Genomic DNA, 25,078 nt, shown 5'->3' with positions numbered 1-25,078 from the left:
GCGTGCCATTAGTCTTCTGACAAAAAGCCCTGTTCATACAACGTGACAGTCATCCATCCATCCATTATCTATACACTCTTATCCCTTGTGGGGTCGCAAGGGTTGCTGATGCCTATCCCCAGGAGTTCAATGGGCAAGAGGCGGGGTACACCCTGGACAGGTGGCCAGTCTATCGGAGGGCAACAATGAGACAGACAGGACAAACAACCATTCACACACACACTCACACCTAAGGAGAATTTAGAGAGACCAATTAACCTAACAGTCATGTTTTTGGACGTTGGGAGGAAGCCAGAGTGCCTGGAGAGAAACATGACAGTGAAACAAACTGTTAAATTTGAAGAAATGGGTTACATCATAAAAAAAGAAAATCAAGGACAGGAACTCAAACGGTGCTCCACTAGAAGGAAATTTTTGTTTTCGGTTTCAATGCAGTTTATTTCATATTTAAACAACAAATTGCTTTTCCAATTTTTGAAACTCTTCAGAAGAAATGCCCATATAATATTTCAAAGGCTATTTTCCCTCTAATGTCTTTCTCTAACATAAGTGTCTAACTTATCATTATTAGTTTTGAATTGATTAAATTGATGTTGATGTTTTTGTTTCATTGAAACCTCTATTCAGCCAAAATTTGTTTATAATTTGCAATTTAAAAAACCTTACCAACCATCTGTCTTGTTTTCATGGAACCCCTAACACAAAAAAAAGTTCTGATACAACATTTGTTGTACCACTAAATAGCTGAGTGACAAAGAATACTCAAAAAAAGAAGCATAAGACTCTGTCAGACATCAGTTTCAGCAGTTTTGTACTGAGACATAAAAAAAACTTAGTTTAAAGAAACATTAAATCTGAATTTAAAATCATCTACACAATTAAACACTAAAGTATCACAACAGGTTTATCCTGAAAATAAACCTGCTGGAAATCATAAAAAGAAAAAACGTATTGCTTGGTTAATAATATCTGCAGATATTATCTGATTCAGATGCCCTTATGCACTAATTCACAGCTATGTATCTTGAAAGCAAAAAATATTAATGTTGTTCCATGAAAATAAAGCTCTTACAATTATTAAAGTGACCTCTTAAATCAAAATAAGCAATTTATTTAAAAGGAAAAAAATATGCAAGCATTAAAAATATTCTAAATCACTTTATGGAGATGCAATTAGCATTAGAAAGCAACGTTTTTATAATGCCACCAAGAACAAACTGTTTCCCCTTAAAAGGGTTGCGGTTCTCTACGCTTTGTTTTGGTTGCTGTAACGTGTCATGGCCAGCAGGGGTCGCCCTTTGTCGCCTTTAGTAGTCACTGGCCGCGTTGTCAGGGCAATGGGCCGCAGGTCTCCTGTAGGCGGCCAGAAACAAGGTGGAAATTTCCACTCGGGGCGAGCTGGCGCGAAGGCCGTGAAGATGTTTGAAAAGCAGCGTCATGAAATGTTAACAAGACCCCCTCACTTCAACTTTGACATTCTCGTTTGGTTCTGACGCAAGAGAGGAAAGAGCAAAGAGCAAGGCAGCCCGAGGTTAGACTGCAATGAATCAGGTTCGCTTAGAATGAAGAAAACAAAACAAAGACATTATATAAAAATCTGACTGACGGTCCTCCTGTAAAGGTTCAGATCTACATGCCATCAGTAACAACCAGCAGGATCAATGGCATATTAAAGCAATTTGACCAGTTTTGATGTTTTGTGTGCCTTGAAAATCAATTTGACATGAATTTCTTTCTTTCTTTCTGCAATTCAGTTTAAATTATTTTCTGAGATCTTTATTATAAAACCTGTAAAAGTGTTGGTTCAGCTGATGTTCAGTTTCTTTAAGTTCATTTGACATGGATCCAGATTTAAGAAAAAGACGTTTTACTATTTTACAAAGAAATACCAGACTTGCACACATTAAGACAAACATCAATCGGCAGATCAAATAGCTTCACATCAGTGCATTTCGGCATGTAGACATGTTGAGGAGATCTGGCTTAAGTTCAAAATAAGCATAGAAATGAGAAAGGAACAGCCTTGATTGTCACATGCTTGTTATTGCCAGATGTGCTGGTCTGAGTATTTCCAAAAGCTCGGATTTACTGGGATTTTCACACAAAACAATTTATATAGACAAATTGTTTGCGAGGAAAAAACGTCCAGCAGCAGTTCTGTGGATGAAAGTACGCACTTGATGTCTTGGGAGATCAGGCGAACTAATCCGCGATGACAGAAAGATAACAATGATGAGGATTAGCCCTCATTACATCCAAATAACGCTGAACACCATGTGTGAATGAACAACACCTCAAACCTTGAAGCAGATGGGCTCCAGCAGCAGAAGACAGCACCAGGCGCCCCTCCTGTCAGCTAAAACAGGAAACTACAACTACAACTCCTCCACAGGCCCGTCAAATTCACAGTACCAATTGTTTACATATACATTTGCAATACCGTACTTTAGCTGCAATATGCAATTACCTTCCACTGTACTTTAATTTAAATAGCTTCTGTCCAAACTTTATTTATACATTTTATAGTAATAGCTACCTGTATATCATGCTCACAATACTGCCTATAGTAATAGCCATCTGTACATATATTCATAGTACATGTGAACTGTTATAATAACAATCATCTGTATATTATGATATTGTACATATCTGTAAAACTCTATTTATAGTAATATCCACCTGTATATTATATTCGGTACACATCCAGCTGTAAATTTAGTTCACAATACTAGTTACCTATATATTATATTCACAGGACAAATCTATCAGTAAAATTCTGTTTATAATAGTATTCATCTCTATATTTATTCAGTAATAACCCATGTCCTGTACATATGGAAACCATTGTTTATGCTGCACTTGCTGCTATTGCACTTCTGGTTAGACCTAAACTGCATTTCGTTGCCTTGTACCTGTACCTGTGTAATGACAATAAAGTTGAATCTAATCTAATCTAATCTAAAAATAAGACAATGACAGGTTGGAAAAATGCCGCCTGGTCCGAGGATCCTTGATGTCAAGCGTCACAGTCAGATGATTGGGTCAGAACTTAGTAACAACATGGATCCCTCCTGCCTTACATTTGGGGGATACATCTTTAAGACCCTTTGGGCCCCTTACACTGTAGCATTTAATCAACTGAGCATTGATTAAATTCACTAATGCCAGTTATACTTTTATGTGCCCAAATGTAGCAAAAGTGACGTTTTACTCTGGGTTGAGAGGCATTTGTGGAGACGCCTCTCAACCCAGAGTGGCTCTGCCTTTTTCCAGTTTACAACGAAGGTCTCAAGCTGTTACTAAACTCCCCAAGTCTGAGGCTGTGGCTTCCAGCTGGAAGAAAAAAGAGGCCTGCTACCAATTAGTCGAGAACGGAAAGGTTCAGATTTCTTTTAGACTTGCTCATGAACGACGGCAGGATAGAGTGCAGGACGGTCGGGTGGATTATAGGGCGTGTGGATCATGTTTTGGATCACATCAGCGATATGGAACCTCTGTTAGCTGTGAGGAGCTGAGAACCCCTTCTCTTCTACAAGGGTTCCAAAACCTGCGTCAAACACTGGTGACCCTCCCCTTTTTTTCTGGGGGGGGGGGGGGGGGGGGGTCTTCCTTTTTTGTGAGTTTGTGAAAAAAGATCATAATATTACAAATATAAAGTCAGATTTTTTTATGAACTCTTACAAAAAAGTACAGGAATCACAAAATATTTTGTCATCTCACTAAGGACAACAAAGTCCACATTTTGGAGAGGCTGTCACAAAACCCTGGTCTTAGACCCATAGGAACATTTGTGGGCAGAGTTGAAAAGGTGTGCGTGACCAAAGTGGCCATGAAATGATTCTTGGCAGATTTGGATTAAAAAATTATTTAATTCACCAAGAACTGTGTTTCTGATGACAAGTGAGACGGCTGTTTCTCAAAATACGATGAAACAATGTTAAAAGGATTGGTCAGATTAAAAAAAACAACAACACTGGAACATTCATATTAATTATTTACATTTCATTGAGTATCAGCATGTGTAAAAGGATTTATAACCCCAGAAATCAAGCCTTTGTGATAATTGTTGACCATATTGTCACTGGTTTTCTTTTTCTTTCTGATTCTCTTAAATAATGAGCCTCAAATCTCTGAGGTTGGAAGGCCTCTTGGCCATCACCCTAATCTTTAGCTCTTTCCAAAGATTCTCTGTCAGACTCAGCTCTGGTCTCTGGTTGGACAACTCCAAAACATTCTTACCGGGTCATTCTTACCGTATGCTGGTCAAATCAAAATGTTATGACATTTGGGTTTAATTAAGCTTCTGAATTTTAAGAAAGTCATAATAAATATAAATTATCTCATTATTTTAGCATTTTAAAAATGGATATAACTTCAATCATCCTAAACGAACTAAAATGGGAAACATTAAGTCTATTTTAATGTCACAGTGAAAAAAAAAACGTTTTTGCTTCTTTAACAGTATGTATAATATTTTTGTTCTGCAGCAACAGGAACATTTTTATCACTTTAGGGGCACAACTTAGAAGACAAATTATATTGGATGATTAATATTCATCAGTCTATCAGATTTAAAAATTTTATTAGACAAAAAAAATCAATTGTACAATTAAAACACAAAAAATACACTAAGAGAAGACAAAGAAGATGGAGTTATTTAGACAAAAATCAGCTAAGTGCAAAACAAAATGCGCCCCACTTTTTAACAAAGAGTTAAACAGAACAGAGACTCGTCTGAAAGTACAAAACTTGATGACAAATATGCAGACGTTAAGGAGTTAAACAGTAAATAAGTACTTTACTGCCGCCAGAAGGGCCTCAGCAGCCAAAAGGTCAATTTTCAGCAATATTAACAGAAATTAAAACAAGTCATCAAACTAATTACAAGAACAAACCCAACAACGTCGACCGGGACAGAGAGCTTGAGTTTTTTTCCTAACAGCAGAAAAAGTCATTAAAAGCTGCATTTTGAAATAAAGTGTCTTTACAAAAACAGAGTTAAGAAACTGGCATCACCCTTTAAACAGAGTATTTTTCAATAATCAGACCACAAACAAATACAGTTTTCTTCCATGACTCAGGCTTTCAGAAACAGGACGCTGGTTTAAAAAAACTAAAGAACAGTTACTGTCGAGATTCTTAATATAGATTTTTTTTTTTTTACAGGTAACATATGTTTCACAGAATATATGTTCACTTTCAGAATTAACATTTCTGTGCTTTAGACACTTTTATACACTCATAATTCACTTTTTTTAAGAGAAGAAATTCTTCCTTGATATTGACTATCAACGTTTACATTCAAATATTGTCTTCTTGTTTTAAAAAAAAAAAAAAAAACATGAATTCTCTTTTATCTTACTTTAAGTTTTGTTAAAAAGAGACATTTTTAAAGAGGGAAATATAGAAATCATTGACGTCACACCTCCCTAATTGTGCTTTTTTTTTTTTTTCAATAATGACAATGCAAAAACCAAAAGCAGAAGCTTCGACTGCACACATGACATCTTCAGGTAAACACGCTTTGAGCTGCTGGTAGATCTTGTGGAGCCTCCTGCTCATTCGATAGGATGGAGAAACAACAACAAAAAAAAAAAAAAAAGCTGCTGGTTGTGAGACCTGGCTGACCCTCCTCACCTCCGTCACTTCCAGCGGTTTTCTTGTCGTTTTTCTGATACAAAGAAAAATAAAAAAAAGTCCTCAGTAGATTTCCAGGAAGCATCTGCATCTCCTCTTCCTGTTTCCCCTCCTTCGGCCGGCTCTGATTGGCCGGGCCTCGCCCCACGCGCAACAACAGCGACAGCAAGCGCAGAGTTTACAACACTCGAGAGTGTTCACATGCAAAGAGCACAGGCTAAGAACAGGAGCGACACTGGCAAGCTGGAGCTGTCTGCGACCTCCACAACACTTTGTCGTTTTTTTTTTTTTTTGGCATACGTCAGGCCTGAGTGAGCAGAGAAACAAAGACGATTAAAGCAGTTTATTTTTTTGTTTTGTTCTGGAGTCTTTTTTTTTTGTTTCCCCTCCCGATATCCCAGTCTGGGAACTGTCTTCGGGGCAGCGGCTGCTACTCGGCTTTGTGGCAGTAAATGTCCTTCAGTGCTTTCAGCTCTTCGATCAGTGTCTTGTTTTGGTTCTCCAGCACGGCTACGCGGTTTTCCAGACATTTGACGTACTCCTTCTTTTTCCTGCGACACTCTCGCGCTGCCTCCCTGCAGGGGAAAGGGGATAAAAGATAAGATAAGATAAGATAAGATAAGATAAGATAAGATAAGATAAGATAAGATAAGATAAGATAAGATAAGATAAGATAAGATAGGCTTTATTGATCTCACATTGGAGAAATTCACTTGTCACATCGGCTCAATTGTCAGAAGAAGGTGCCAAAAGTAGGAAAAGGTGCATCAGTTATATACAGTGTATCTTCATATATACAGTGGATCAAAAAGAAAATGAGAAAAAAACTAAGAATAAAAATACAAAAGAATTCGGAGTAGGCAGATTATGTCATATGTACATTCACGGTTATATACATATATATACATACATATGTATTGACATATACTCACTTGGTGACAGCAGCAGCAGTCACTTCTTTCAGGATTATTGCACGGGTTATAGCACAGTGTATTAAATAGATTATTGCACATTAGTTATTGCACATTAGTTATTACATTTATGATTACAGTTATAGTGCAGCATTGTATAATCTGGTAGCAGCAGGAATGAATGATCTGCGGTCTTTTTACAGACAGGGTGTCTTTAGTGCCCGGAGGAACCAGGAATTTGGACTTTATGCACAAACTAACAGAACAACACTTCCTTAAGTATGAAATAAGGCGCCAACGAGGTGTCCATCATCAGAAATGAGCGGACGACAGTGTCTGATAATGGACACCTTGAAGGGCGTTGTCCGCCTTATAGGATGGTCACTTACGAAATAAAGAAATGTGAAATCAATTATTAATACTTAATTTTTTTTATTTCACTGTTAAAATTGTAAGTTTTCCACAAGAAGCAGACAAGAGAACTATTTAATATCTCTCGTTGTGACTCGTTACCAGCTAACGTTTGAGCCGGCCCAATAATATAAAATAACCAGGCTATTTGACCCTGCAGCCAATCAGAATCGAGTATTCACCCAGACCGCCTTATAACGGCGGTTTAATTCATTAATAATCAACAGTTTTAGAACAGAGGAGGGGGAAAAACACTCATCATCAACAATAAAGGCGTCTGCTCCATCTTTACCGACCTGTTTTTCATCAGCCGGACCTCCCTCTTGCGGGTGATCTCCTCGGCGTGCTGCGACGACGGGCTCTGCATGCTGCTGGGAGACGCGGCCATCACGATGCTCTGAGCCAGGCCCGAGTTGGGCGAACGCAGCTGGTAGGCGGGGATGTCTCCCGTGGCAGCTGTGGGTCAACGTGAAAATAATAATGCGTTACTTCACCAGTTTGTGAACTTTTTTTCAGTCTTGTTTCACCTGAGTTGCAGGAAATGCGCCTTAAAGCCCGACGATAGTTAATGTTTACCCTATAAACACGTTTGCTGAAAACTCAGACATAATTGCGACGCATCACAAGATGGTAAAAAAAAAAAAAAAAAGTAAAAAACAAAGCAACTGGACTTGTTTTTCGTAGTTGAAGACGTTTCGCTTCCTCTCCAGGAAGCTTTCTCAATTCAAAAAGTCTGGAGTAAACTTTTCTCAATTCAAAAACTTTTCTCAATTCAAAAAGTCTGGAGTAAACTTTTCTCAATTCAAAAACTTTTCTCAATTCAAAAAGTCTGGAGTAAACGTTTCTCAATTCAAAAACTTTTCTCAATTCAAAAACTTCAGACTTTTTGAATTGAGAAAGCTTCCTGGAGAGAAAGCGGAACGTCTTCAACTATGAAAAACAAGTCCAGTTGCTTTGTTTTTTTACTTTTTTTTTGGAATGACCATGACCTGGATGACTGAGAATCTTCACCAGCAGATCACAAGAGGGCGTTGCACATTTTTTATGTTTTGTTTGAGAGCAAAGCGGAACCAAAGTCAAACTCTTTGTTTGTGTGGACCAACGTAGAGATTAAAGCAGATTCTGACCAACTATGCAAAAAGTAAAATAACTGACCTAAAGTCATCAGGGGGCAATGTTCCAAAACTCATGTTCCTCTGAAGCCAATTAACTATAAACAGCAAATAAGCTGCCAAGAGTAATTTAATTCGTTCACTCATTTTCTGCTCCTAAATGACTTAACCACTGACTGACGCTCTGGGATTAAACGGCCGTAGTCGCTGGAGGTCACATGTCCGGTTGGCCAGAGAAAAGCAATACTGGTTACTATCTGTGGTTTTGTCTCCAAATGCATCCAAATAGAAATAGATGTTGATGTATATTTAAAAATTTCAGCTGGATTTAATTTACTTTGTGTGTTTATTGTATTAAATATTTATAGATATTTGTAGATACTTATGGATATGTCAGCTGATTTATTACACAGATTTTCAACATTTTTTTTTTTTTTTTTTTTTTTTTTTTTTTTTTTACACTCGCATCGGTGCCACATTAGCAAAACTCTTTTTATTCTTCCCACTGCAGGACTTTTCCAAAGCAGGGTTAGCTTTTTTTTGGATTAGAAAACATTAAAACAACAATATTGTATCAACCAGAGGAAATTGTATTGTCTCTTAGTCTCTTGTTTAGTTTGCTAATTTGTTGGGGATATCTGTTAAACAGCCGCATCAGATTTAGTCTGAGTGTTACTCTCTAAACTGATCAGTAGCAAAAAAAAGTAGAATATTCTCTTAGTCTGTTTGAAAACTACTAATGTTAGAAAAGGTTTAGCTAATGTTTTATTCTAAATTCATGCTCATCTATTAACAGCATGACGAGTAAAGGTTATAGATAACATGAATATGTGGCTGTAATGATAGGTGCTGGATTATTTAGCAACAGCAACAATAATTGTTACTTTTCTGTTTTGAATTTTAAAAAGCAATTGGAATATGCACATTTTCTTTTTGTTTTTATGTGTGTGTGTGTAGATACAGTCAAACGTTGGCAATGTGCCTCAAACATTAGAACCACCAGAATCCCACAGCCATAGTTACAACCGAGTTTATAATGAATGAGTGTTTTTTTTTTTCTATCCCTTTTTTAAAGTGTAGGACTATTTCTTTTGGGTAAGAACCAAACAAATACCTGCCATCATGCTAAAGAATGTTAAACACAGGAGCTCATTCAAGCTAAACGTTATCAGCGAGGAGGAATATGCACTTGCGGTTGGGAGGTGACGATGTGTTTATCGACCCGCTGCCGGCTGCTGATTTTAAAGAAAGTAAAGTCATATCTCTCTCTCTCTGGTGTAGGATGGGGGAGGGGGGGGGGGCAGCTCTCTGGTTGTGGTTTCATGGTTTCATGTTCTTCTAGAGTTGAGTCACAACTGACTCAACAAGTAACTTGCTGCTCTCTGCATCATCTCTGCTTCTCTTTTCCAAGGCAGTTTCAGCCTTAGGTCCTCATTCAGCTGTCCGAACACACGCAAACACAGACACAGTCATTCAGAAGGAGACACAACACACACACACACACACACAACACACACACACACACACACACACACACACTTTTCTCCCGGGTTGTGATAACACTGTGACTCGGGCTGCGCTGACGTCAGTGCCTGCGTCTCTCTCGCACGTTTTGCATTCTCTCTTCCTCGCCACGCTCGTGTTCCAGGAAACACAGTGACGTCAAAGCAACATCCATCTCACCCCCCCCACCGCTCCTCCCACCCCCTCGCTCCCTTATCCCCTCCCTCCCTCCCTGCCTGCCTGCTTGCCTGCTTGACAACCGCTTAAGAAGATCTGCGTGCGTTTGTCTGAGAAAAAAGCCGCGTTAAATACAAACTTAACGCTTGCAGGTCTCCTCTGGTGCAACTCTCCACTGTCTATTACTTGTTCTCGGTTTCCAAAAAAAAGGATAAAGTTACAACACCCAACACTTTTTCTCAGCTCATCCACATGGACACATTTGCATTTACAGCTACACATCAATTCCCTTTCAGAAAACAGAGCCAGCGACCAACATTTAGCACTTTAAATAAGTGAGGAAACTCTCTACCTGACTCGGTCTCGTCTCCTGTAACCGCCATCTCTCGTTTCCAATAATCCAGCACCACAGCAGGGAGGAAAAAAAACCTTAGCAAATAATTATCTTTACAGTAAAAAAAATTCTAAAAATCCTCTTCTACTTTTCTGTTGTCTTTTGGTGATCTGAGTCGCCTCCTTTCCTGCTTGTTTTCTCTCTGCTTTCCCTGTTTCAGAGTGCTCACACTCCAACTTTGCAGCCCGATTACAATTACAGGCATTGACATCACTCTGACATCACCGGTGCCCGCTGAAGTCAGTAAAACACTCAGGATTACAGAGCGTTGGTTCCTCCCCTCTCTCCGCCCGTGCGGAGCAGACGGAGAGGCAGAGAAACACAATGTGAGCCAGGCAGAGAGGGAGGAGGAGGAGGAGGAGGAGGAAGAGGAGGGTGGGGTATTTTTAGAACCAGTGACGCAACTACAGAGACGCTCAACAAACAAGAGGATGTTGTGTCCCGAGAGGCTGCCATGCAAACAGTTGAGCAGTTATTTTGTGCTTGTGTTTGTTGGAAGGGGGTAAAAACAATCGGGGGGGGGGGAGGGGGGGGGGGAGATAACTGAGGTTTGACATCATATGTTTGAGGTTATGTCCACATGCTGAATCCAGCAGAATAGCAGCTGAGACCAAAGAAAACATTTTCACCGTCAAGTCTTTACTGGAAAAAAAATAAGTTTCTGGCACTGATGATTAAAAAAAAAAAAAACAGATACCAAAGTTTCTGCCACAAGTTCACTTTGTTATACTAGGTAAAATTGGATTATGGATTTTTAAAAATTTATATTAATACGTCTTGTGTCCTTCACATTTGTAACTTGTATTTTTATTTTTAAAGACTATTATTACGTTTTCTGCTCAAAGCAGTTAAAATAAACGTATACCCACTAGCGAGTCCCGACAGTAGATGGCGCAAGTTTAAAAACAATAGTCTAACCTTCTGGATCTAGCTAGCTACCTGAAAGAGCACCTGCAAGCTAACCATTATAAATCAAACTTTTATTCATTAACAAAACTTTTGAAATGATCCCCCCTTCTGGTTTTGTTTTTGCAAATCGCACATTGATGTTAATACATTATGCATTCACAAAAAGGAGGTTAAAAATCGTTCACTGTGGGAGCTGCAGCCGCCCCCTCCCCCACTGTCCCTCTTGTCCTGGGGGTATCACCTTATCTATTGGTTGTCCCACATGCCAATCATTCTGATGCGCTCACATAACACCAGTGTCCGTGCTCGTTCCTCCATAGTTTCAGCTTGCTGGCTGAACCCTTCGAGTGTTTATGTATCCAGTTAGCTTAGCGGCTAAGTTAGCGGCTAGCTTAGCGGCTAGCCGTTCATTGTAGCCTTGCTGCTCTCATCATAAACTTTGAACATGGCTAAAAGTTGCGAGAAGCGAACCGCGTTCATGTTAATGAGAAGAAGAGGAAGACCTCAGTAGAAAGAAAGTAGGAGATTTTTTTTCACGGTCATGCGCAGTTATTCGAAAAGGGACTTGGGGAAACTTCCGGAAAAATCACTGACTCTAGCTTTAAAAGGAGCCTGAAGAGGATCAAAGATCTGGTCAGGTGAAGGCTCCAGCAACGCTTGAAGTACTAGGAAACAACTTCACCAGCTTACCAACGCGTTTCTCCCCGTGAACTTCATCACAAATTACCAGACAGTTTGTGTTTTTAAACTCAAACTTTACTCCAAGCATCGTTAAAGTCTTCATTCTGGGCATGTTGGGTTTTCAGGGTGTTTAATTATACTTTCTAAAATAAGAACCAGATGCAATTTTTCCCCATTGATCGATCAATCAATCTATGTTAGTGTGTAAAGTTCCTGAGACACTGTATGACATTTAGTCAGCTTCCTCCTGGATAAAACACTGAATTTCAATCATGGTGTTTGGGCTTCATTATGCATCTTCATCCACAACATCCTGCATCCTGAACTCACCTTGGATGAGGACCTGTCCTCCCTGGATGAAGAACTGGTGTGGCGAGTCTGCAGCCTGCAGGACGGCGGCTCCGGTCTGCGGCGTGGGGGAACCCGTCACCGTCAGCGTCTGGGCTCCCTGAAGGGCTTCGACGGCGGGGCTGGTCAGGGGGATGGCTCTGCCCTGAGCGATGGCAACTGTGTGAAGTCAGAGTTCAGTTTTAACCCGGCTGCCGTCTGGGAGGGTGATTAATGAAGTGTGGCTTGTTCAGCAATTCATTTTCCAGCGTTTAATAGCTACAAAATGTATTTATTGAAGTAAACAAATAAGAAATTGGTCTAGGTTTCTAAAAGAAGTCTAAAGAATTATACATAAAAGCTCAAGTAAATAGATACCCTCCATGAATGCTTGGTTCATTTTCCCTGAACAGGTTGCTGTTTGCAGCCGTCAACAACAGCAATCTGATACAATCATACTTGATGACCTGTCTGCAGAATTGAAAGAGTTCATTTAAACTGAATGGCTTCCTTGCCCTGTTTTTAAGCATAGCTCACAAACTTTCAACAGGGTTGCGGTTTTGGGGATGCTACTGCAAAACTAACGTGAGCCTGTTTTATCTTCTCCAAAACGAGTTGATTGTGTGTTCAAGTTTCAACCATCTTACCCAAACGGTCTCCTAAGAAGCAACTCTGGAATCCCTAAAGTACGAGCTGACCATTATCATCCAACACAAAGACTGCGCTGTTTGGGAAAGTCTGGCTGAGACTTTCAAAAACCTCGAAAAAGTCATACATGCTGTCACGCACGGCGGTGTTAGCATCATGCTGAGGGTGTGTTTCGCTGCTAGTTGTGCTAGCGGTGCATCGGGCAACAATTTTCAAGCTGAGATGGTTGAAACCAAGGTGAAGTTAAGCGTTCCTACAGGAAAATTATTCAGACACACGTCAATCCTGGTTTGGGAAGCAGAAAAGCTGGCTAACATCAGGCAACACCAATCCTCGTTCCTGCCAGGAAATCAACCAGATGAAATGAATTTCCCCATTTCAGATGACAATAGCGATCAAATATTTAGATGGAAACGTGAGACAAGCTTGCCAGAGCCTAAAAAGTACTTCTTAAGGGGTATTTATCCAAATACGTTTCAGCCTGTTTGTGTAATTTTATGAACTAGAGAAAACAGTAGCATCAAACTGGTGCGTCCAAATCAGATTTAAGTCACTACTCAAGTTTTTGTTGTTTTAATGCACCACAAGAAAGGAATAGTTCAATCGTTGAAAGCAGGAAACTAAAATGACATTTAAGATCATAACAAGTCTTAAGTTAAAACTGTGTAAATATGTATTTTCTTTCTTAAAAAAATATTTAGAAATGCAACTTCTGCAGCTGTTTGCGTCACTCAGAAATCCCAACGGAGCTAAATAGAAATCCGTTTCCAATCGGCAAAGGAAACTCACAATGTCTCTTGAAAGAAAGAACAGATAATATCTGTGTTTAGTGACGTATATCTGTGCGTACTGACTGTATTGTCCTGAGCTGGTTTGGTAGATGGAGCTGGGAACTGATTCTGTGGGGCTGCCGGTGACCGGCACATCGTCCTCTCCCTTTTCCTCCTCGATTTTAGGCACCGCCGGCGTGTCCGACGACAGCTCGTTTAGGATTTTCCTAGATGAGAAGCGATTCCAAACACAGCGTCTGGTCAGACTTCACACAGAGACAGGACAGACTTTCGTCTTCACCTCGCCGTCTGCCGCCGCGCTCTCACCGGTACGACGGACGTCTGGAGAGGAGCTCCCGTCTCTTCTGTGTGTCCGTGACCGACCCGCCGTCCTCCAGCTCCGCCACGGTGGCGATCTGAGCACACAGGCAGCGTCCACTTAAACCCACTGTCCACCATTAAAAACACACATTTTCTTCATAAGAATCAAGTGGATTCTGTGTGCCAGGCAGACATGAAGTAGTGCTTGTTTTTAAAGTGAAACAAATGTGTTTTCAGCCTCATTGCGTCCCTACATTAAAGAATCTTTTCGGCCAGATCGTACGAACAGCAAGTCACAAATTCTTGATTTGGACTTTGACTGGGCCGCTCTAACAGATTAAGATGCTTTGGTGTTTGCCAGGGGTGTCAAACATACGGCCCGCGGGCCGGATCCGGCTCATCAGATTTGACTTTCACAAGTCGACAAGATAAAAGGAAGAGAATGATAAAACAATTATTGAAAAAAACATGTACTTCGTTTAATTGAAAATATGCAGTTCCTTTATTGTCCACGAGGGGCCCTCTGTTTTAATTAGCAGATTAAGCTTCAGGTGTGGAAAAATTTAAATAATTTCTTAATTTTATCTGTTTGATGTATTTTGTCATGCAGGACAGTGTTTTTAAGTTCCAAAAAATGTGAATAAATATTTTTCAACATTGTATAATCACTGTGATCAGTTCTTATGCATAATGCACAAGTAAATGTTTAACTGAGTACAAGTATTGTTGAAATTGCACATACCTTTCTTAAAAACACTGAGGTTATTCATAATATATTGTGTAAAAGTGAAATTAACTTAATATAAAAATCAACAAGTCCACATTTATTAGTTCTATTTAATCTTGCAATGAGTTTACTCGTGTGGCCCTCTTGAGATCAAATTAAGCTGTATGCGGCCCCTAAACCAAAATGAGTTTGACACCCCTGCTCTACGTCATAGGTCTCCAACGTGGGGGTGGCAGAGGTACTGGCCCACTCTTGTAAACCCGCTCTGTTATCTGTGGTTACATGGAATACAAGAAACAGGTTAAGAATACTGTATTCTTCTTCTTTACACGTTTAAGTTATTTGTATGATTACATGCATATTTATTCAGCTGTTTTTACATTATGCATTGCTAGCTAAAGTCATAATTTATTTATTTTATTTATGTATTTATTGGACCATGAGTCCGTAATAAAGTTTATCTATCTAAATTCTCTCTAGGATTGAAAGCTATGCTTGATAAAATGTGTTTTTTGACCTGAAACTGGTTGAAGACCCCTAGTCTCCACCATTTCTTCACAGCTCTGTCATTTTGGCTGGACAGTCGTGTCTTGGCAGGTTTACCGTTGTGCCATATTTTCTTACACAGAGCTGTATGAGCTGTTTAAAGAGGGACGTTGTGTTTAAAAACAACCCCAATTTAATATTGGTCTTCATGATAGGGATGCACCGACATGAAAAATTGGGCCGATACTGTAGATATTAATACCGGCCTGCTCCTGCTTATCTCTGAAGGCCCGTCTTACCCCGGTTTAAGATTTGGCAGTAAAGGTGAAATAATTATCAGAGGCAAACATTAAAATATGCATATTTAATTAATTGGAATTCCAACGGAGACAGACTTTACATTACTATTTCGTTGTATTCAGTATAAACCCGACATCCTGGCTCATGGCGATGTAAAAGATTCTGTCTGTCTTTCACTACTCTGAACACATCTTTTAAAGGACTGACTGCCCCCTGGCTTAGTTCGGGAGGGCGTGTGTGGACAGACACAGCGGCTAATTTATTACTGAAACGTTTTTTATCAGGAGTTCAGAAAATGACGTCTCCCAACCGTAAACCCAAACTGCATGTTTATTTTGCCCTGAAGGGGAGACAGTCTCAAAGGTCAGACATTCCTTATTTCTTCCATACAACTGCCTGATTAATATAACAACTAAGGTATTTTCCTCAACAATACCGATGTCCGATATTAATCTGTGTATACACACAAATTTTGAAACATTTTGTACTGACTGAAAACTTTGCTAACTGAATTTTTCAATATGGGTTATAACCTATAATTACAGGTTGCTTTTTTTTTTATTTGTTTCATTTAAAAAAAACACAATCCTGGCTGTGATGCATCACTGTCACATGAGGCCAACTAGAAGAAAATAAATATTGGTTATTAAAATTTTACTTTTACCAGACCAATATGGATATGTTAAATAATGACCAACAGTGGCCGGTACCTATATTAATGCCGCTATATCGTGCATCCCTGCTTCATGAGGCTGGTTGTTCACTAATCTGCCTTCACAGAATATCTGGATTTATATCGAGGTTAAACTACAACCAGGTTGACTGCACTAATTAAGGGACTTCTGAAGGAAATTGACTGCATTTGATTTTCTTTAGCTGTATCTGAGTAAATGGGGCTGAATGCAAATGAACTCGAACAATGAACAAGTGCAATCCATGCATCCTTTTCCTTTCATGTCACCATTCTGCACTACTCTGTGTTAATCTATCTAATTAACTTCCAATAAATGCAGCAGAGGTTTTTTTTTTCTTACCAGTTCTTCAGACAAGAATTTCCAAAGTGGTGAGTCAAACATCTCTAATGTTTATTGTCATTACTGCGAGGCGTGGGGGGGGGTATCTTTGCACAAGTCGACCATTGGTGCACGCTTGGAAAGACGGGCATGACGTCAAAGAGGGAATTTGAGCTGGATATAATTTTCAGATTTAATCTTTTCATCCCATTAGAAGTCTCAACAGAGACTAAATACTGTATAATCATTTCTGCATGGCTCTCAAAGCATAAGCTCATTTTAGTGTTGAATATACTTGTAAACGTCCAGCCTCTAACGTGTATTATGGGATTAAAATTAAACACAGAGTAGATCTGGGGCTGTGTCATCACTCTGCGGGCTTTCGTGACTCAGACTCGGGCGTAATAGTTGCGTGTTCCCACCATAAAGCTTGTTTTGGTGTCGTCGTTATACGCAGCTTTCTCAACCCGTTCTCTGTTGATAATGGCGTAGGATGATAGACTTTCTGCTCTTGAAGGAAAGCATTAATCCAGCCTCTGTGAATTGTTTCGGTGCTGATCTTTGTCAGCATTTTATGCGTCCTACTTTAGCTTCTAAGAAGGGTAAAGTTGAATGCTGAAGCATCCTAAGAACCACTGAAGCAGAGCACGCAAACCAAACTTTTATCACTGATAGACTCGCTTGGTGTGAAGTCAAAAGTGCCTGAAATCAAACTGCAAAAACCGCTCTTTGGTTTTAATCGGTGCAGCACTGCGGAGCTGCACCAATAATTCAGATTTAATCTTTCTGTGCGCCCGTTTCCTCATAAAAAAAAAAAAAACATGTTCTTATGAAATGACAATTTGTCTCCACGTTGCACACCAGTGTGTCAGACGTGCTGATGCTGCTTCCTGTTAATTATCCTTTCATTTCCGTTCTCCTAACTCGTTTCTTTCTTTTTTTTTTTTTTTGCTTCCACTGCTAAAACACTGAAATCTTTGCACAACTTTGCATCAGATTTATAGGAGGAAATTTATTTGTTTTCAGCCTGAGCCTTTGCAGTTTTACCTCTCAGAGCATTTGTTTGTTCTGCCATTCTCTGGCTGGTGAAGGTTACACTCAGAAGCGTGAAACCTCAGTTCCTGCTTCTCACTTCAACCCTTTTAATCGACGTTTTACCTCACCTACGCACAGCAGCTGCCGTTCATTCACAAACGCACCTACTTACGCGCTGCAGCCGGCACATTATCGAGCACAGCCGTATGCTGTTGGTTATTGTTGCCGCGTGTTTACATTGTGAAATGAAGCCTCGGGTCTGCAGACATTGGACCTACATCTGACTTTTACCTGCGAGTGGTTTTAATAGACTAAACAATTAAAGTTACGTCAGGACGGCGTTTAATACACAACTGGTTTTGCTTTCGGGTTTCAGAACAATATCTTTTTGTTTTCATTTAGAAATTTGAGTTCTTGGGTTTGTTAATGATGGCCTTCTTGTCTGGGTATTATCTATATATCTATCTATTTATCCTATCTTATTACCCAGCAGGTGAAAAAAAAAGCCCAAACCATGAGACTAGCACTTTCATGCTTCATTGATGAGAAAGATGTTATCCATCCATCCATTTTCTGATCCGCTTTATCCCTCATGGGGTCGCGGGGTGCTGGTGCCTATCTCCAGCATTCGAGAAAGATGTTATATTTTGTCTAAAATTCTGTGGGTTTTTGTCTTTCTACCAACAACCCGTGCTTTACTGCCATTCCTGTTAAATAAATGCCTGCACTGCAAAAAGGGAACTAAAAGTAAGTGAATTTTTCTTGTAATCAGTGTATTTTTCCTTGATTAGAGCAGGTATATAAGACTATTTGCCAATGGAATAAGATTTCTGCACTTAAAATAGGAACAATTCATCTCCATCATCTTATTCCAAGTGCAGGATATCTACTTATCTTATTTTAGGGGTAAAAACTCTAATTCCATTGGCAAATAGTCTTATTTAGCTCCTCAAATCAAGGAAAAATACACTAATTTCAAGAAGTTTTTACTTACTTTGAGTTGCCTTTTTGCAGTGTGTTTGAGCACAATCCTAATCTCAAAAAATTCCCACCTTTAATTTCACTATGTATGTCCAGTGGGGAGAAAACCCCATGTAAAAAAAGAAAAAGACTCAGATTTTCTGCTTTTTAAGATCAACACAGACTGATTTGTTACTTTTAAACAAGCTTCCAGTAAGATGAACCTTTTTCCACTACAGGTAAGGGAACTTTATAAAGCCTCTCCGTTAAGCACAGCCGCTTTAGTTAAACGCGTCACTCTGGATGAAATGTTTACTCACTGCAGATGAACAGCAGCCTTTCTCTTCGTTTATGACTCTTGGCCCTGACTGTGGACTTTCTACACATGATGTCATACCGTTTTTTCAAAACCAGTTTCACTCACTACACTTCAATACAGCTCAACTTATTTAACTGCAGCTGCATTTTTTTTCTTCTTATTTGACCAAATATGACCCACCGATCCTTAAAGTTCCTAAATCTTTTGCCACTGACATATCTACGATATTAGATTGTTTTTTCACTAGGAGGTTACATTTATGTGTTTCTACACATTTGTTTAATAATGCCCAACATGGGATGTTTCTAATAAGATTAAGGATCGTACGCTGGGATTTGAAGGCATTTTTGTGATCGAAAACGACTGACACCTCAGTTAAACTCTGACAATTACACTGCAAAAAAATGGATCTAAAAATAAGTAAAATGTTCTTAAAGTTAGTGTATTCATCCTTGATTTGAGCAGGTAAATAAGATAACCTGCCAATGGAACGAGTATTTTGACCCCTAAAATAAGGTAATTAGACGTCCTGCACTTGAAATAAGATGATGGAGATGAATTGTTCCTATTTTAAGTGCAAAAATCTTATTCCATTGGCAAAAAGTCTTATTTACCTGCTCAAATCAAGGACAAATACACTCATTTTAAGAACATTTTATTTATTTGTAGTTCTGTTTTTGCATTGTGGAACCTCAGCTTTTGACTTCCTCAGAACGGTTAGACACGGGCCAGTTTTAGAGGCCATAGTCCCAACCCTTTCGAATCCTGACTTTCTCCCAGCTGTCCTGGTACTTGTGTGCGGGGAGGTTTTTTGGGCTCCCACCTGAACAGTCTGGACTTGTGGCGACTGGATAACAGAGGTCTGAGGGGCTTGGATGACTCCTTGCACCGACGCGGCCTGGCCGTCCGACAGCTGCACGACGGCCACTTCGGACTCCGTTTGCAACAAGACCTGCGGGGAGAGAGTTGACGGCGTCATACAGAAACCCCACGGCGGCAACGAGCCCGAAGCAGCTCAGTGTCTCACACAAAAGCGTCAGCGTACCTGATCGGAGGCTGCGGGAGATGCGTTGGCTTCGCCGCGATCCTTCTCTCCATCTGTCACTGAATCATTTAAACTGCTATCCAGCTGAGACGATGCCGATGTATCCATGGTCACCTAGGCATATACGCACAATTATTAACACGGCAACAGAGACAGACGCCAGCCCATATCAGACACTGTCAACCGTTTTCCTCTGGGAATCATTCGAGGTAAAAATCTCCCCTGTATGCATCGCAGAAGGCCCCCTCTTCTAATTTCACTGCAAAAAGGGAACTAAAAGTAAGTAAAAGTTTCTTGAAATTAGTGTATTTTTCCTTGATTTGAGCAGCTAAATAAGACTATTTGCCAATGGAATGAGTATTTTTACCCCTAAAATAAGATAATTACATATCTTGCACTTGAAATAAGATGATAAAGATGAATTGTTTCTATTTTAAGTGCAAACATCTTATTCCATTGTTAAATAGTCTTATTTACCTGCTCAAATCAAGAAAAAATACACTGATTTCAAGAAAATTTCACTTACTTTTAGTTCCCTTTTTGCAGTGTTGGCTTTTATTTACTTGTTGTGTAATCTTGTAATCCATTCATACTTACTGTTACCCTAAAATCTGTCTAAAATCTGAGCTAAGGAGTCCCACGGACATTTATACTCAACGACCCAATCCTGATAGTGCAGCTTAGACAATTTAAATTCCCACTTAAAGAAGGAAAAAGAAGCAGAGTTAACCGAAAGAGCGATCGGACGTAACGCGATGAAAAACAAATATTGCCACTTTTCGGTCTGTGAAGCTAAGAAGTAATATAAAAAGGACAAGCTGTCGTCATATTCAGGCATGTAAATGAATGTGACTTAGAATATTTGACGAAACCAACTGTTTGCTCAGCCTGTCAAACATTTGTACTGAATTACACAACATGCTTATTATGTGCGGCGGCCCGCGGACAGAACTGGCAACCGGACCTTCGGGTTATGGTTTTATTCGGTGGGAGAAACTCTCAAATGGATACAGAGAAACTGAGATACAGCTGAACCCGGGCAACGTGTGTGGAACCCATAGGTGTACCGCTTCTGACCCAGAATTGCATCAAACCTTTAAGCTATTCAGAAAGATCAAGAATCTTTATTGTTTTTTATTGTTTTATTGATATTTTTTTTAGACAGGCACCGGCTCAGTTGCACACAAGGTAGACACAACATACATACGCATTTTTTCAAAATAGAAATTAAGTCAGTCAGTTGGCCAACCACACTTCCTGAGAAGCCCAAGCGTGCAAAGCAAGTCTTTAGGGTCTACTGGGACTCATAAAGAGTCCTGAAAGTCAGTCCTTTTTGAACGATGTGATTTACTGTGTTGCGTGAATTAATCACACAAAGCATCTTTTAATGATACATTAATGCCTGCCGTAAATTCTGTGCAGTATTCTTAAACTTTTAAATACAGAATACAATGCAATGACACATTCCTGATAAGTTAAGACTGTGCAGATATTTATTTACAGTAGTGTTATTGTAATGTGTAAGGGCCACTATCCTGAACATAACTGCACACAGGGCCATCTTTTTCTGCCCCTATGGGTCCCGTGTGTATATGCTGCTGGCTTAGTGGTTGCAAAGCAAAACAAAAACACTGTTCATTTGGTCTGAAAAATGTCATTTACACTGCAAAAACGGAACTAAAAATAAGTAAAATATTCTTAAAATTTGTGTATTTTTCCTTGATTTGAGCAGGCAAATAAGATAATGTGCCAATAGAATAAGATTTTTTGCGTATAAAATAGGAACAATTCATCTCCATCATTTTATTTCAAGTGCAGGATGTCTAATTATCTTATTTTAGGGGCCAAAATACTCATTCCATTGGCAGGTAATCTTATTTACCTGCTCAAATCTAGGACAAAAACACAAATTTTAAGAACATTTTACTTATTTTTAGATCCGTTTTTGCAGTGTAGGGGTTAAATGCTGATGAGCAGCTAGGTGTGAAGGTTAAGAATATATGGCGAAAAATTGCAATATGTTTGACATATTAGCAGAGTTTTCCCCACAATCTCCTACAGAACTGCAGAACCTTTATTCGATATAAACTGGTTCCCAGCAGAGAGTCAGTGTCACTTCTTCTTAGTCATGACATTGTGAGTTTCCACAGTAAATTAATTCACCCAAAATCCTCAATTAAAGAGGTCAATACAATGTTGTTTATTTGTTTTATAATGTATGGATTAAACAAAGCTTAAACAAGACTTTATTTTACTCTCTACCCAACATGTGTATGTGGGCCCCATGTGGATTTTTTCTCAGTCTGGATGTGTATCAACTGGGCTCAACGTGGGATTCTTTTAAGGAACCGACTATGGTTGTCTAAATACAACCCATATGAACATATGTGTAGGTCTTAGTTGGGTCTCAAAGGCGTGTTACATCAGTTAACTATTAAACCTATCTGGGACCCACATGGGTCCCACTTTTTACCCAAGATTTTTTTTTTTACTGATTTAAACCTAAAGTATATATGTGGTTAACAACAGGCTTTTAAGTAACCCAGGAAAATTGTATCTTGGTTCTATGTTTCCAGGCCTTTCTTTTCTCATATGGGTCCCATTTGTAATTGCTGGCTAGTTAGTTATAAAGCGAATCAACAGGACAAAAACGTAAGCAACTCAGTTAAGGCTAAAAACATATGTAAAAGGTTAAAGACTGACCAACAACTAAGCTTGACATTGGAGGATAACTAAATATGCACACAGTTTCCCTATCCGTCAGAACCCTGACTGATACTGACTGGTCCCCATCAAACAACCCATTTCAATGTCAAGTAAAACACCATTCAAGCATACAGCCATTGAGAAACTAGATTAGATCAACTATAACTATTAGTTTTTGCATTATATAAACGTATATAAATGTATTTGACAGAGGTACAACTACGGAATTCACGTAAAGTTGGTTTACAGTTTCTAAATACATAACTAGATATTCATGAATTAAACTGTACAACATATCTGGGACCCATATGGGTCCTCATTTACAGCATAATTCTGAACCAAACATTACAGAATATTTGCAATTCACTTAGAGTATTTATGTAACCTGTGGTCAATCCCTTCTTGGGCCCATTTTTCAACTTTACCTTAACGGGACCCATACGTAATGTTTGGCAAAGGCCAGAACACAACAACATGGAAAACCGTCGAGGCTAAAAAAGATTTAAATTGTTATTTATAAGTAAAAAAAACTAAAATTTATGAAGAAATTATGAAAAAAATAGGGTCAGGTTATAGTACGACAGGCTTTATTTACTAAGAAACTGAGCAAAAACACAGCATAAAACATCAAAATAACTAATACGCCAGCAGGACGTGATAATATTTCATAAAAACTTTGTATGCCAGCAGAGTGACCTACTGACGTATAAATAAATAAAAAAGAGAGAGTAAAATAACATGGCTACGCACCTTTAACAGAACTCTACTGGGTGCAGACTGGTCCCAAACTTACAATGTCAAGTTATTCCCTTGTAAATGTAAATTAATTACCTTGTGAGTTTAGGCGACACATTTATGCACCAGAAGCCATAATTTTAGAGATCTGTGTCATGTTGATTTATGTTCCTTATGTACATAACCACGCCTTTGTGGTTAAATACCACCATTGTGCATAAACATGAAAAGTAAACAGTTTTCCTCACAGATTGGACACAACCTTAACTTTAATTTTTGTAAAATGAAATGTCAAATCTAAAAAATGATGATAATAATAATAATAATAATAATAATAATAATAATAATAATAATAATAATAATAATAACAAAACCTCATGCTTACTTTTTGAGCGTTATTAAGGTTTAAATCGTGTGTTTTGTGCAGGACTGTTTTAAAAACCAAAAAGCAAGTGTTTGTTCTCGGGAAGATAAGATTAAAACAACTGACGTCACCGGGGCGTTTTGGCTTAATAAAGTTTTATTTTGAAGAGGAGCGCTTCGCTCGTCCTCTCAAACCGACGTCGCGCCGTCGAACTTGACGCAGAGCAGTAAAATCTGCTGACAGTTTTTGCCGAGCCGCCTGGGAACCTTCCCCCCCTCCTCACCGTGTAGTTCTGCTGTCTACTGACAACAACAGCGAAAACTTTTCATTAAGGGGGCAACATGTCGCACCGAGGGGGCCTTTTGCGCACTTTCCGCCGGCCCGGCGCTGACCCCCACCAAAAAAAAAAAAGAAAGTGACAGCTTTGCGGCGACTTACCGAAGTTTTTTTTTTACGTAGTCTGACTCGTCACTAATGACAGCACGGGTGGACGGCCTGCGCCTCGCCTCGCCTTCGCTCACGTAGCTCCCACGTCAGCGCTGATGATGCTGTGCCGAAAATGTCGCTCGACTCGTCAGTTTAACGTCGAAGATCGTCGAGGAGGAGCGAGAGGCATCACTCCGCTGCTCTTTCCTGGTCCGTCAGGGGAGCGCCAACAGAGCGAGCTGTTGCGTCGACTTTCGCGAACTTTAAGCCAGCAAAGAGACAACAACGGAAACATAAAAAAAATACTTAACCAGTTTGTAGGCAATGTAAGCGCGTTCGCTTTTTTTCATACCGTTTAACGCCTCTTTTTTTTTGGCCAAACCACAGCATTTACATATGGGTAGCGGGTTTATGTAAAATCTAACGGTACAGATAAAGGATAATTAATTTTACTTTACCAAATATAACTAGCATTAGCGCTTGCTGATTTTGTTTGTTTGTTTGTTTGTTTGTTTGTTTGTTTGTTTTTTACGTTTTGAATTAGAATTATTTTTAATTAACTCAAACTGACTTTGTAATTCTACTAATGACTAAAATTGTATCACTATTTCTAACCCGCTTAAAGAGCATCAACGCGGTTATATCAACACGTGAAGCTGGAGGTTTTGGAGAAAAGATGTTTCACTAAAAAAAAAAAAGATAAATGTTTATGGTCTCGTTTTAGGCTCACGCGCTTGTGGATGTTCTGTTTTCTGGGCAGAGTAACGCTGACCCCTAGTGTCCGGTAGAGGATATTACATCATACATGTCCCAAAACAGATCAATAGGGCTGCACGGTGGGGTCATTGGTAGCGCTGTTGCCTTGCTGTAAGTCCTGGGTTCGAATCCCGGCCTGGGGTCTTCCTCCATGGAGTTTGCATATTCTCCCCGTGCATGTTTTGGTTCTCTCTGGGTATTCCACCTTCCCCCACAGTCCAAACACATGACTGTTAGGAGAATTGCTCTCTCCAATTTGCACTTAGGTATGAGTCTGTGTGCATTGTGTGTCCTGTGTTGCCCCATGATGGTACTGGTGACCTATCCAGAGCGTACCCCACTTCTCACCCAATGACTGCTGCAGATTGGGACCAGCCCCCCCATCCACCACCACACGGATGGATG

At 39.5% G+C, this 25,078-nt stretch overlaps 1 protein-coding gene across 2 annotated transcripts; it reads right to left on the bottom strand.

Moving 5' to 3' along the window:
- Positions 1 to 4,565: 4,565 nt before the first annotated feature.
- Positions 4,566 to 24,208, bottom strand: crema (cAMP responsive element modulator a). Of its 2 annotated transcripts, XM_012869387.3 has the most exons (8): positions 23,930 to 24,208; positions 19,687 to 19,800; positions 19,465 to 19,593; positions 13,808 to 13,896; positions 13,565 to 13,707; positions 12,066 to 12,242; positions 7,256 to 7,415; positions 4,566 to 6,212 (listed from the first exon to the last, which is right to left on the bottom strand). In XM_012869387.3, the coding sequence occupies exons 2-8, from the start codon at positions 19,792 to 19,794 to the stop codon at positions 6,068 to 6,070; spliced, it is 951 nt and encodes a 316-aa protein (XP_012724841.2). In that variant the 5' UTR covers positions 19,795 to 19,800; positions 23,930 to 24,208; the 3' UTR covers positions 4,566 to 6,067. The 2 variants fall into 2 exon arrangements, with proteins under 2 accessions (XP_012724841.2, XP_035994527.1); XM_036138634.1 differs by lacking the exons at positions 12,066 to 12,242; positions 13,565 to 13,707; positions 13,808 to 13,896; ... (1 more) ...; positions 19,687 to 19,800; positions 23,930 to 24,208 and adding an exon at positions 10,104 to 10,456.
- Positions 24,209 to 25,078: the final 870 nt, after the last annotated feature.

This window comes from Fundulus heteroclitus, chromosome 6, assembly GCF_011125445.2.
Source record: "Fundulus heteroclitus isolate FHET01 chromosome 6, MU-UCD_Fhet_4.1, whole genome shotgun sequence".
NCBI classification, from domain to species: domain Eukaryota; kingdom Metazoa; phylum Chordata; class Actinopteri; order Cyprinodontiformes; family Fundulidae; genus Fundulus; species Fundulus heteroclitus.
This window is presented reverse-complemented; position numbering and strand designations above follow the sequence as displayed.

What these genes read in the sequence shown, in the direction of transcription:
- crema (XM_012869387.3), bottom strand. Translation starts at nt 19,794, where the DNA reads ATGGATACATCGGCATCGTCTCAGCTGGATAGCAGTTTAAATGATTCA. An exon ending in TCCAGACGTCCGTCGTACCG is followed by an intron (nt 13,708 to 13,807) that starts GTGAGAGCGCGG and finishes CTTCTCATCTAG; the next exon opens with GAAAATCCTAAACGAGCTGT. An exon ending in AGGACAGGTCCTCATCCAAG is followed by an intron (nt 7,416 to 12,065) that starts GTGAGTTCAGGA and finishes GTTGACCCACAG; the next exon opens with CTGCCACGGGAGACATCCCC.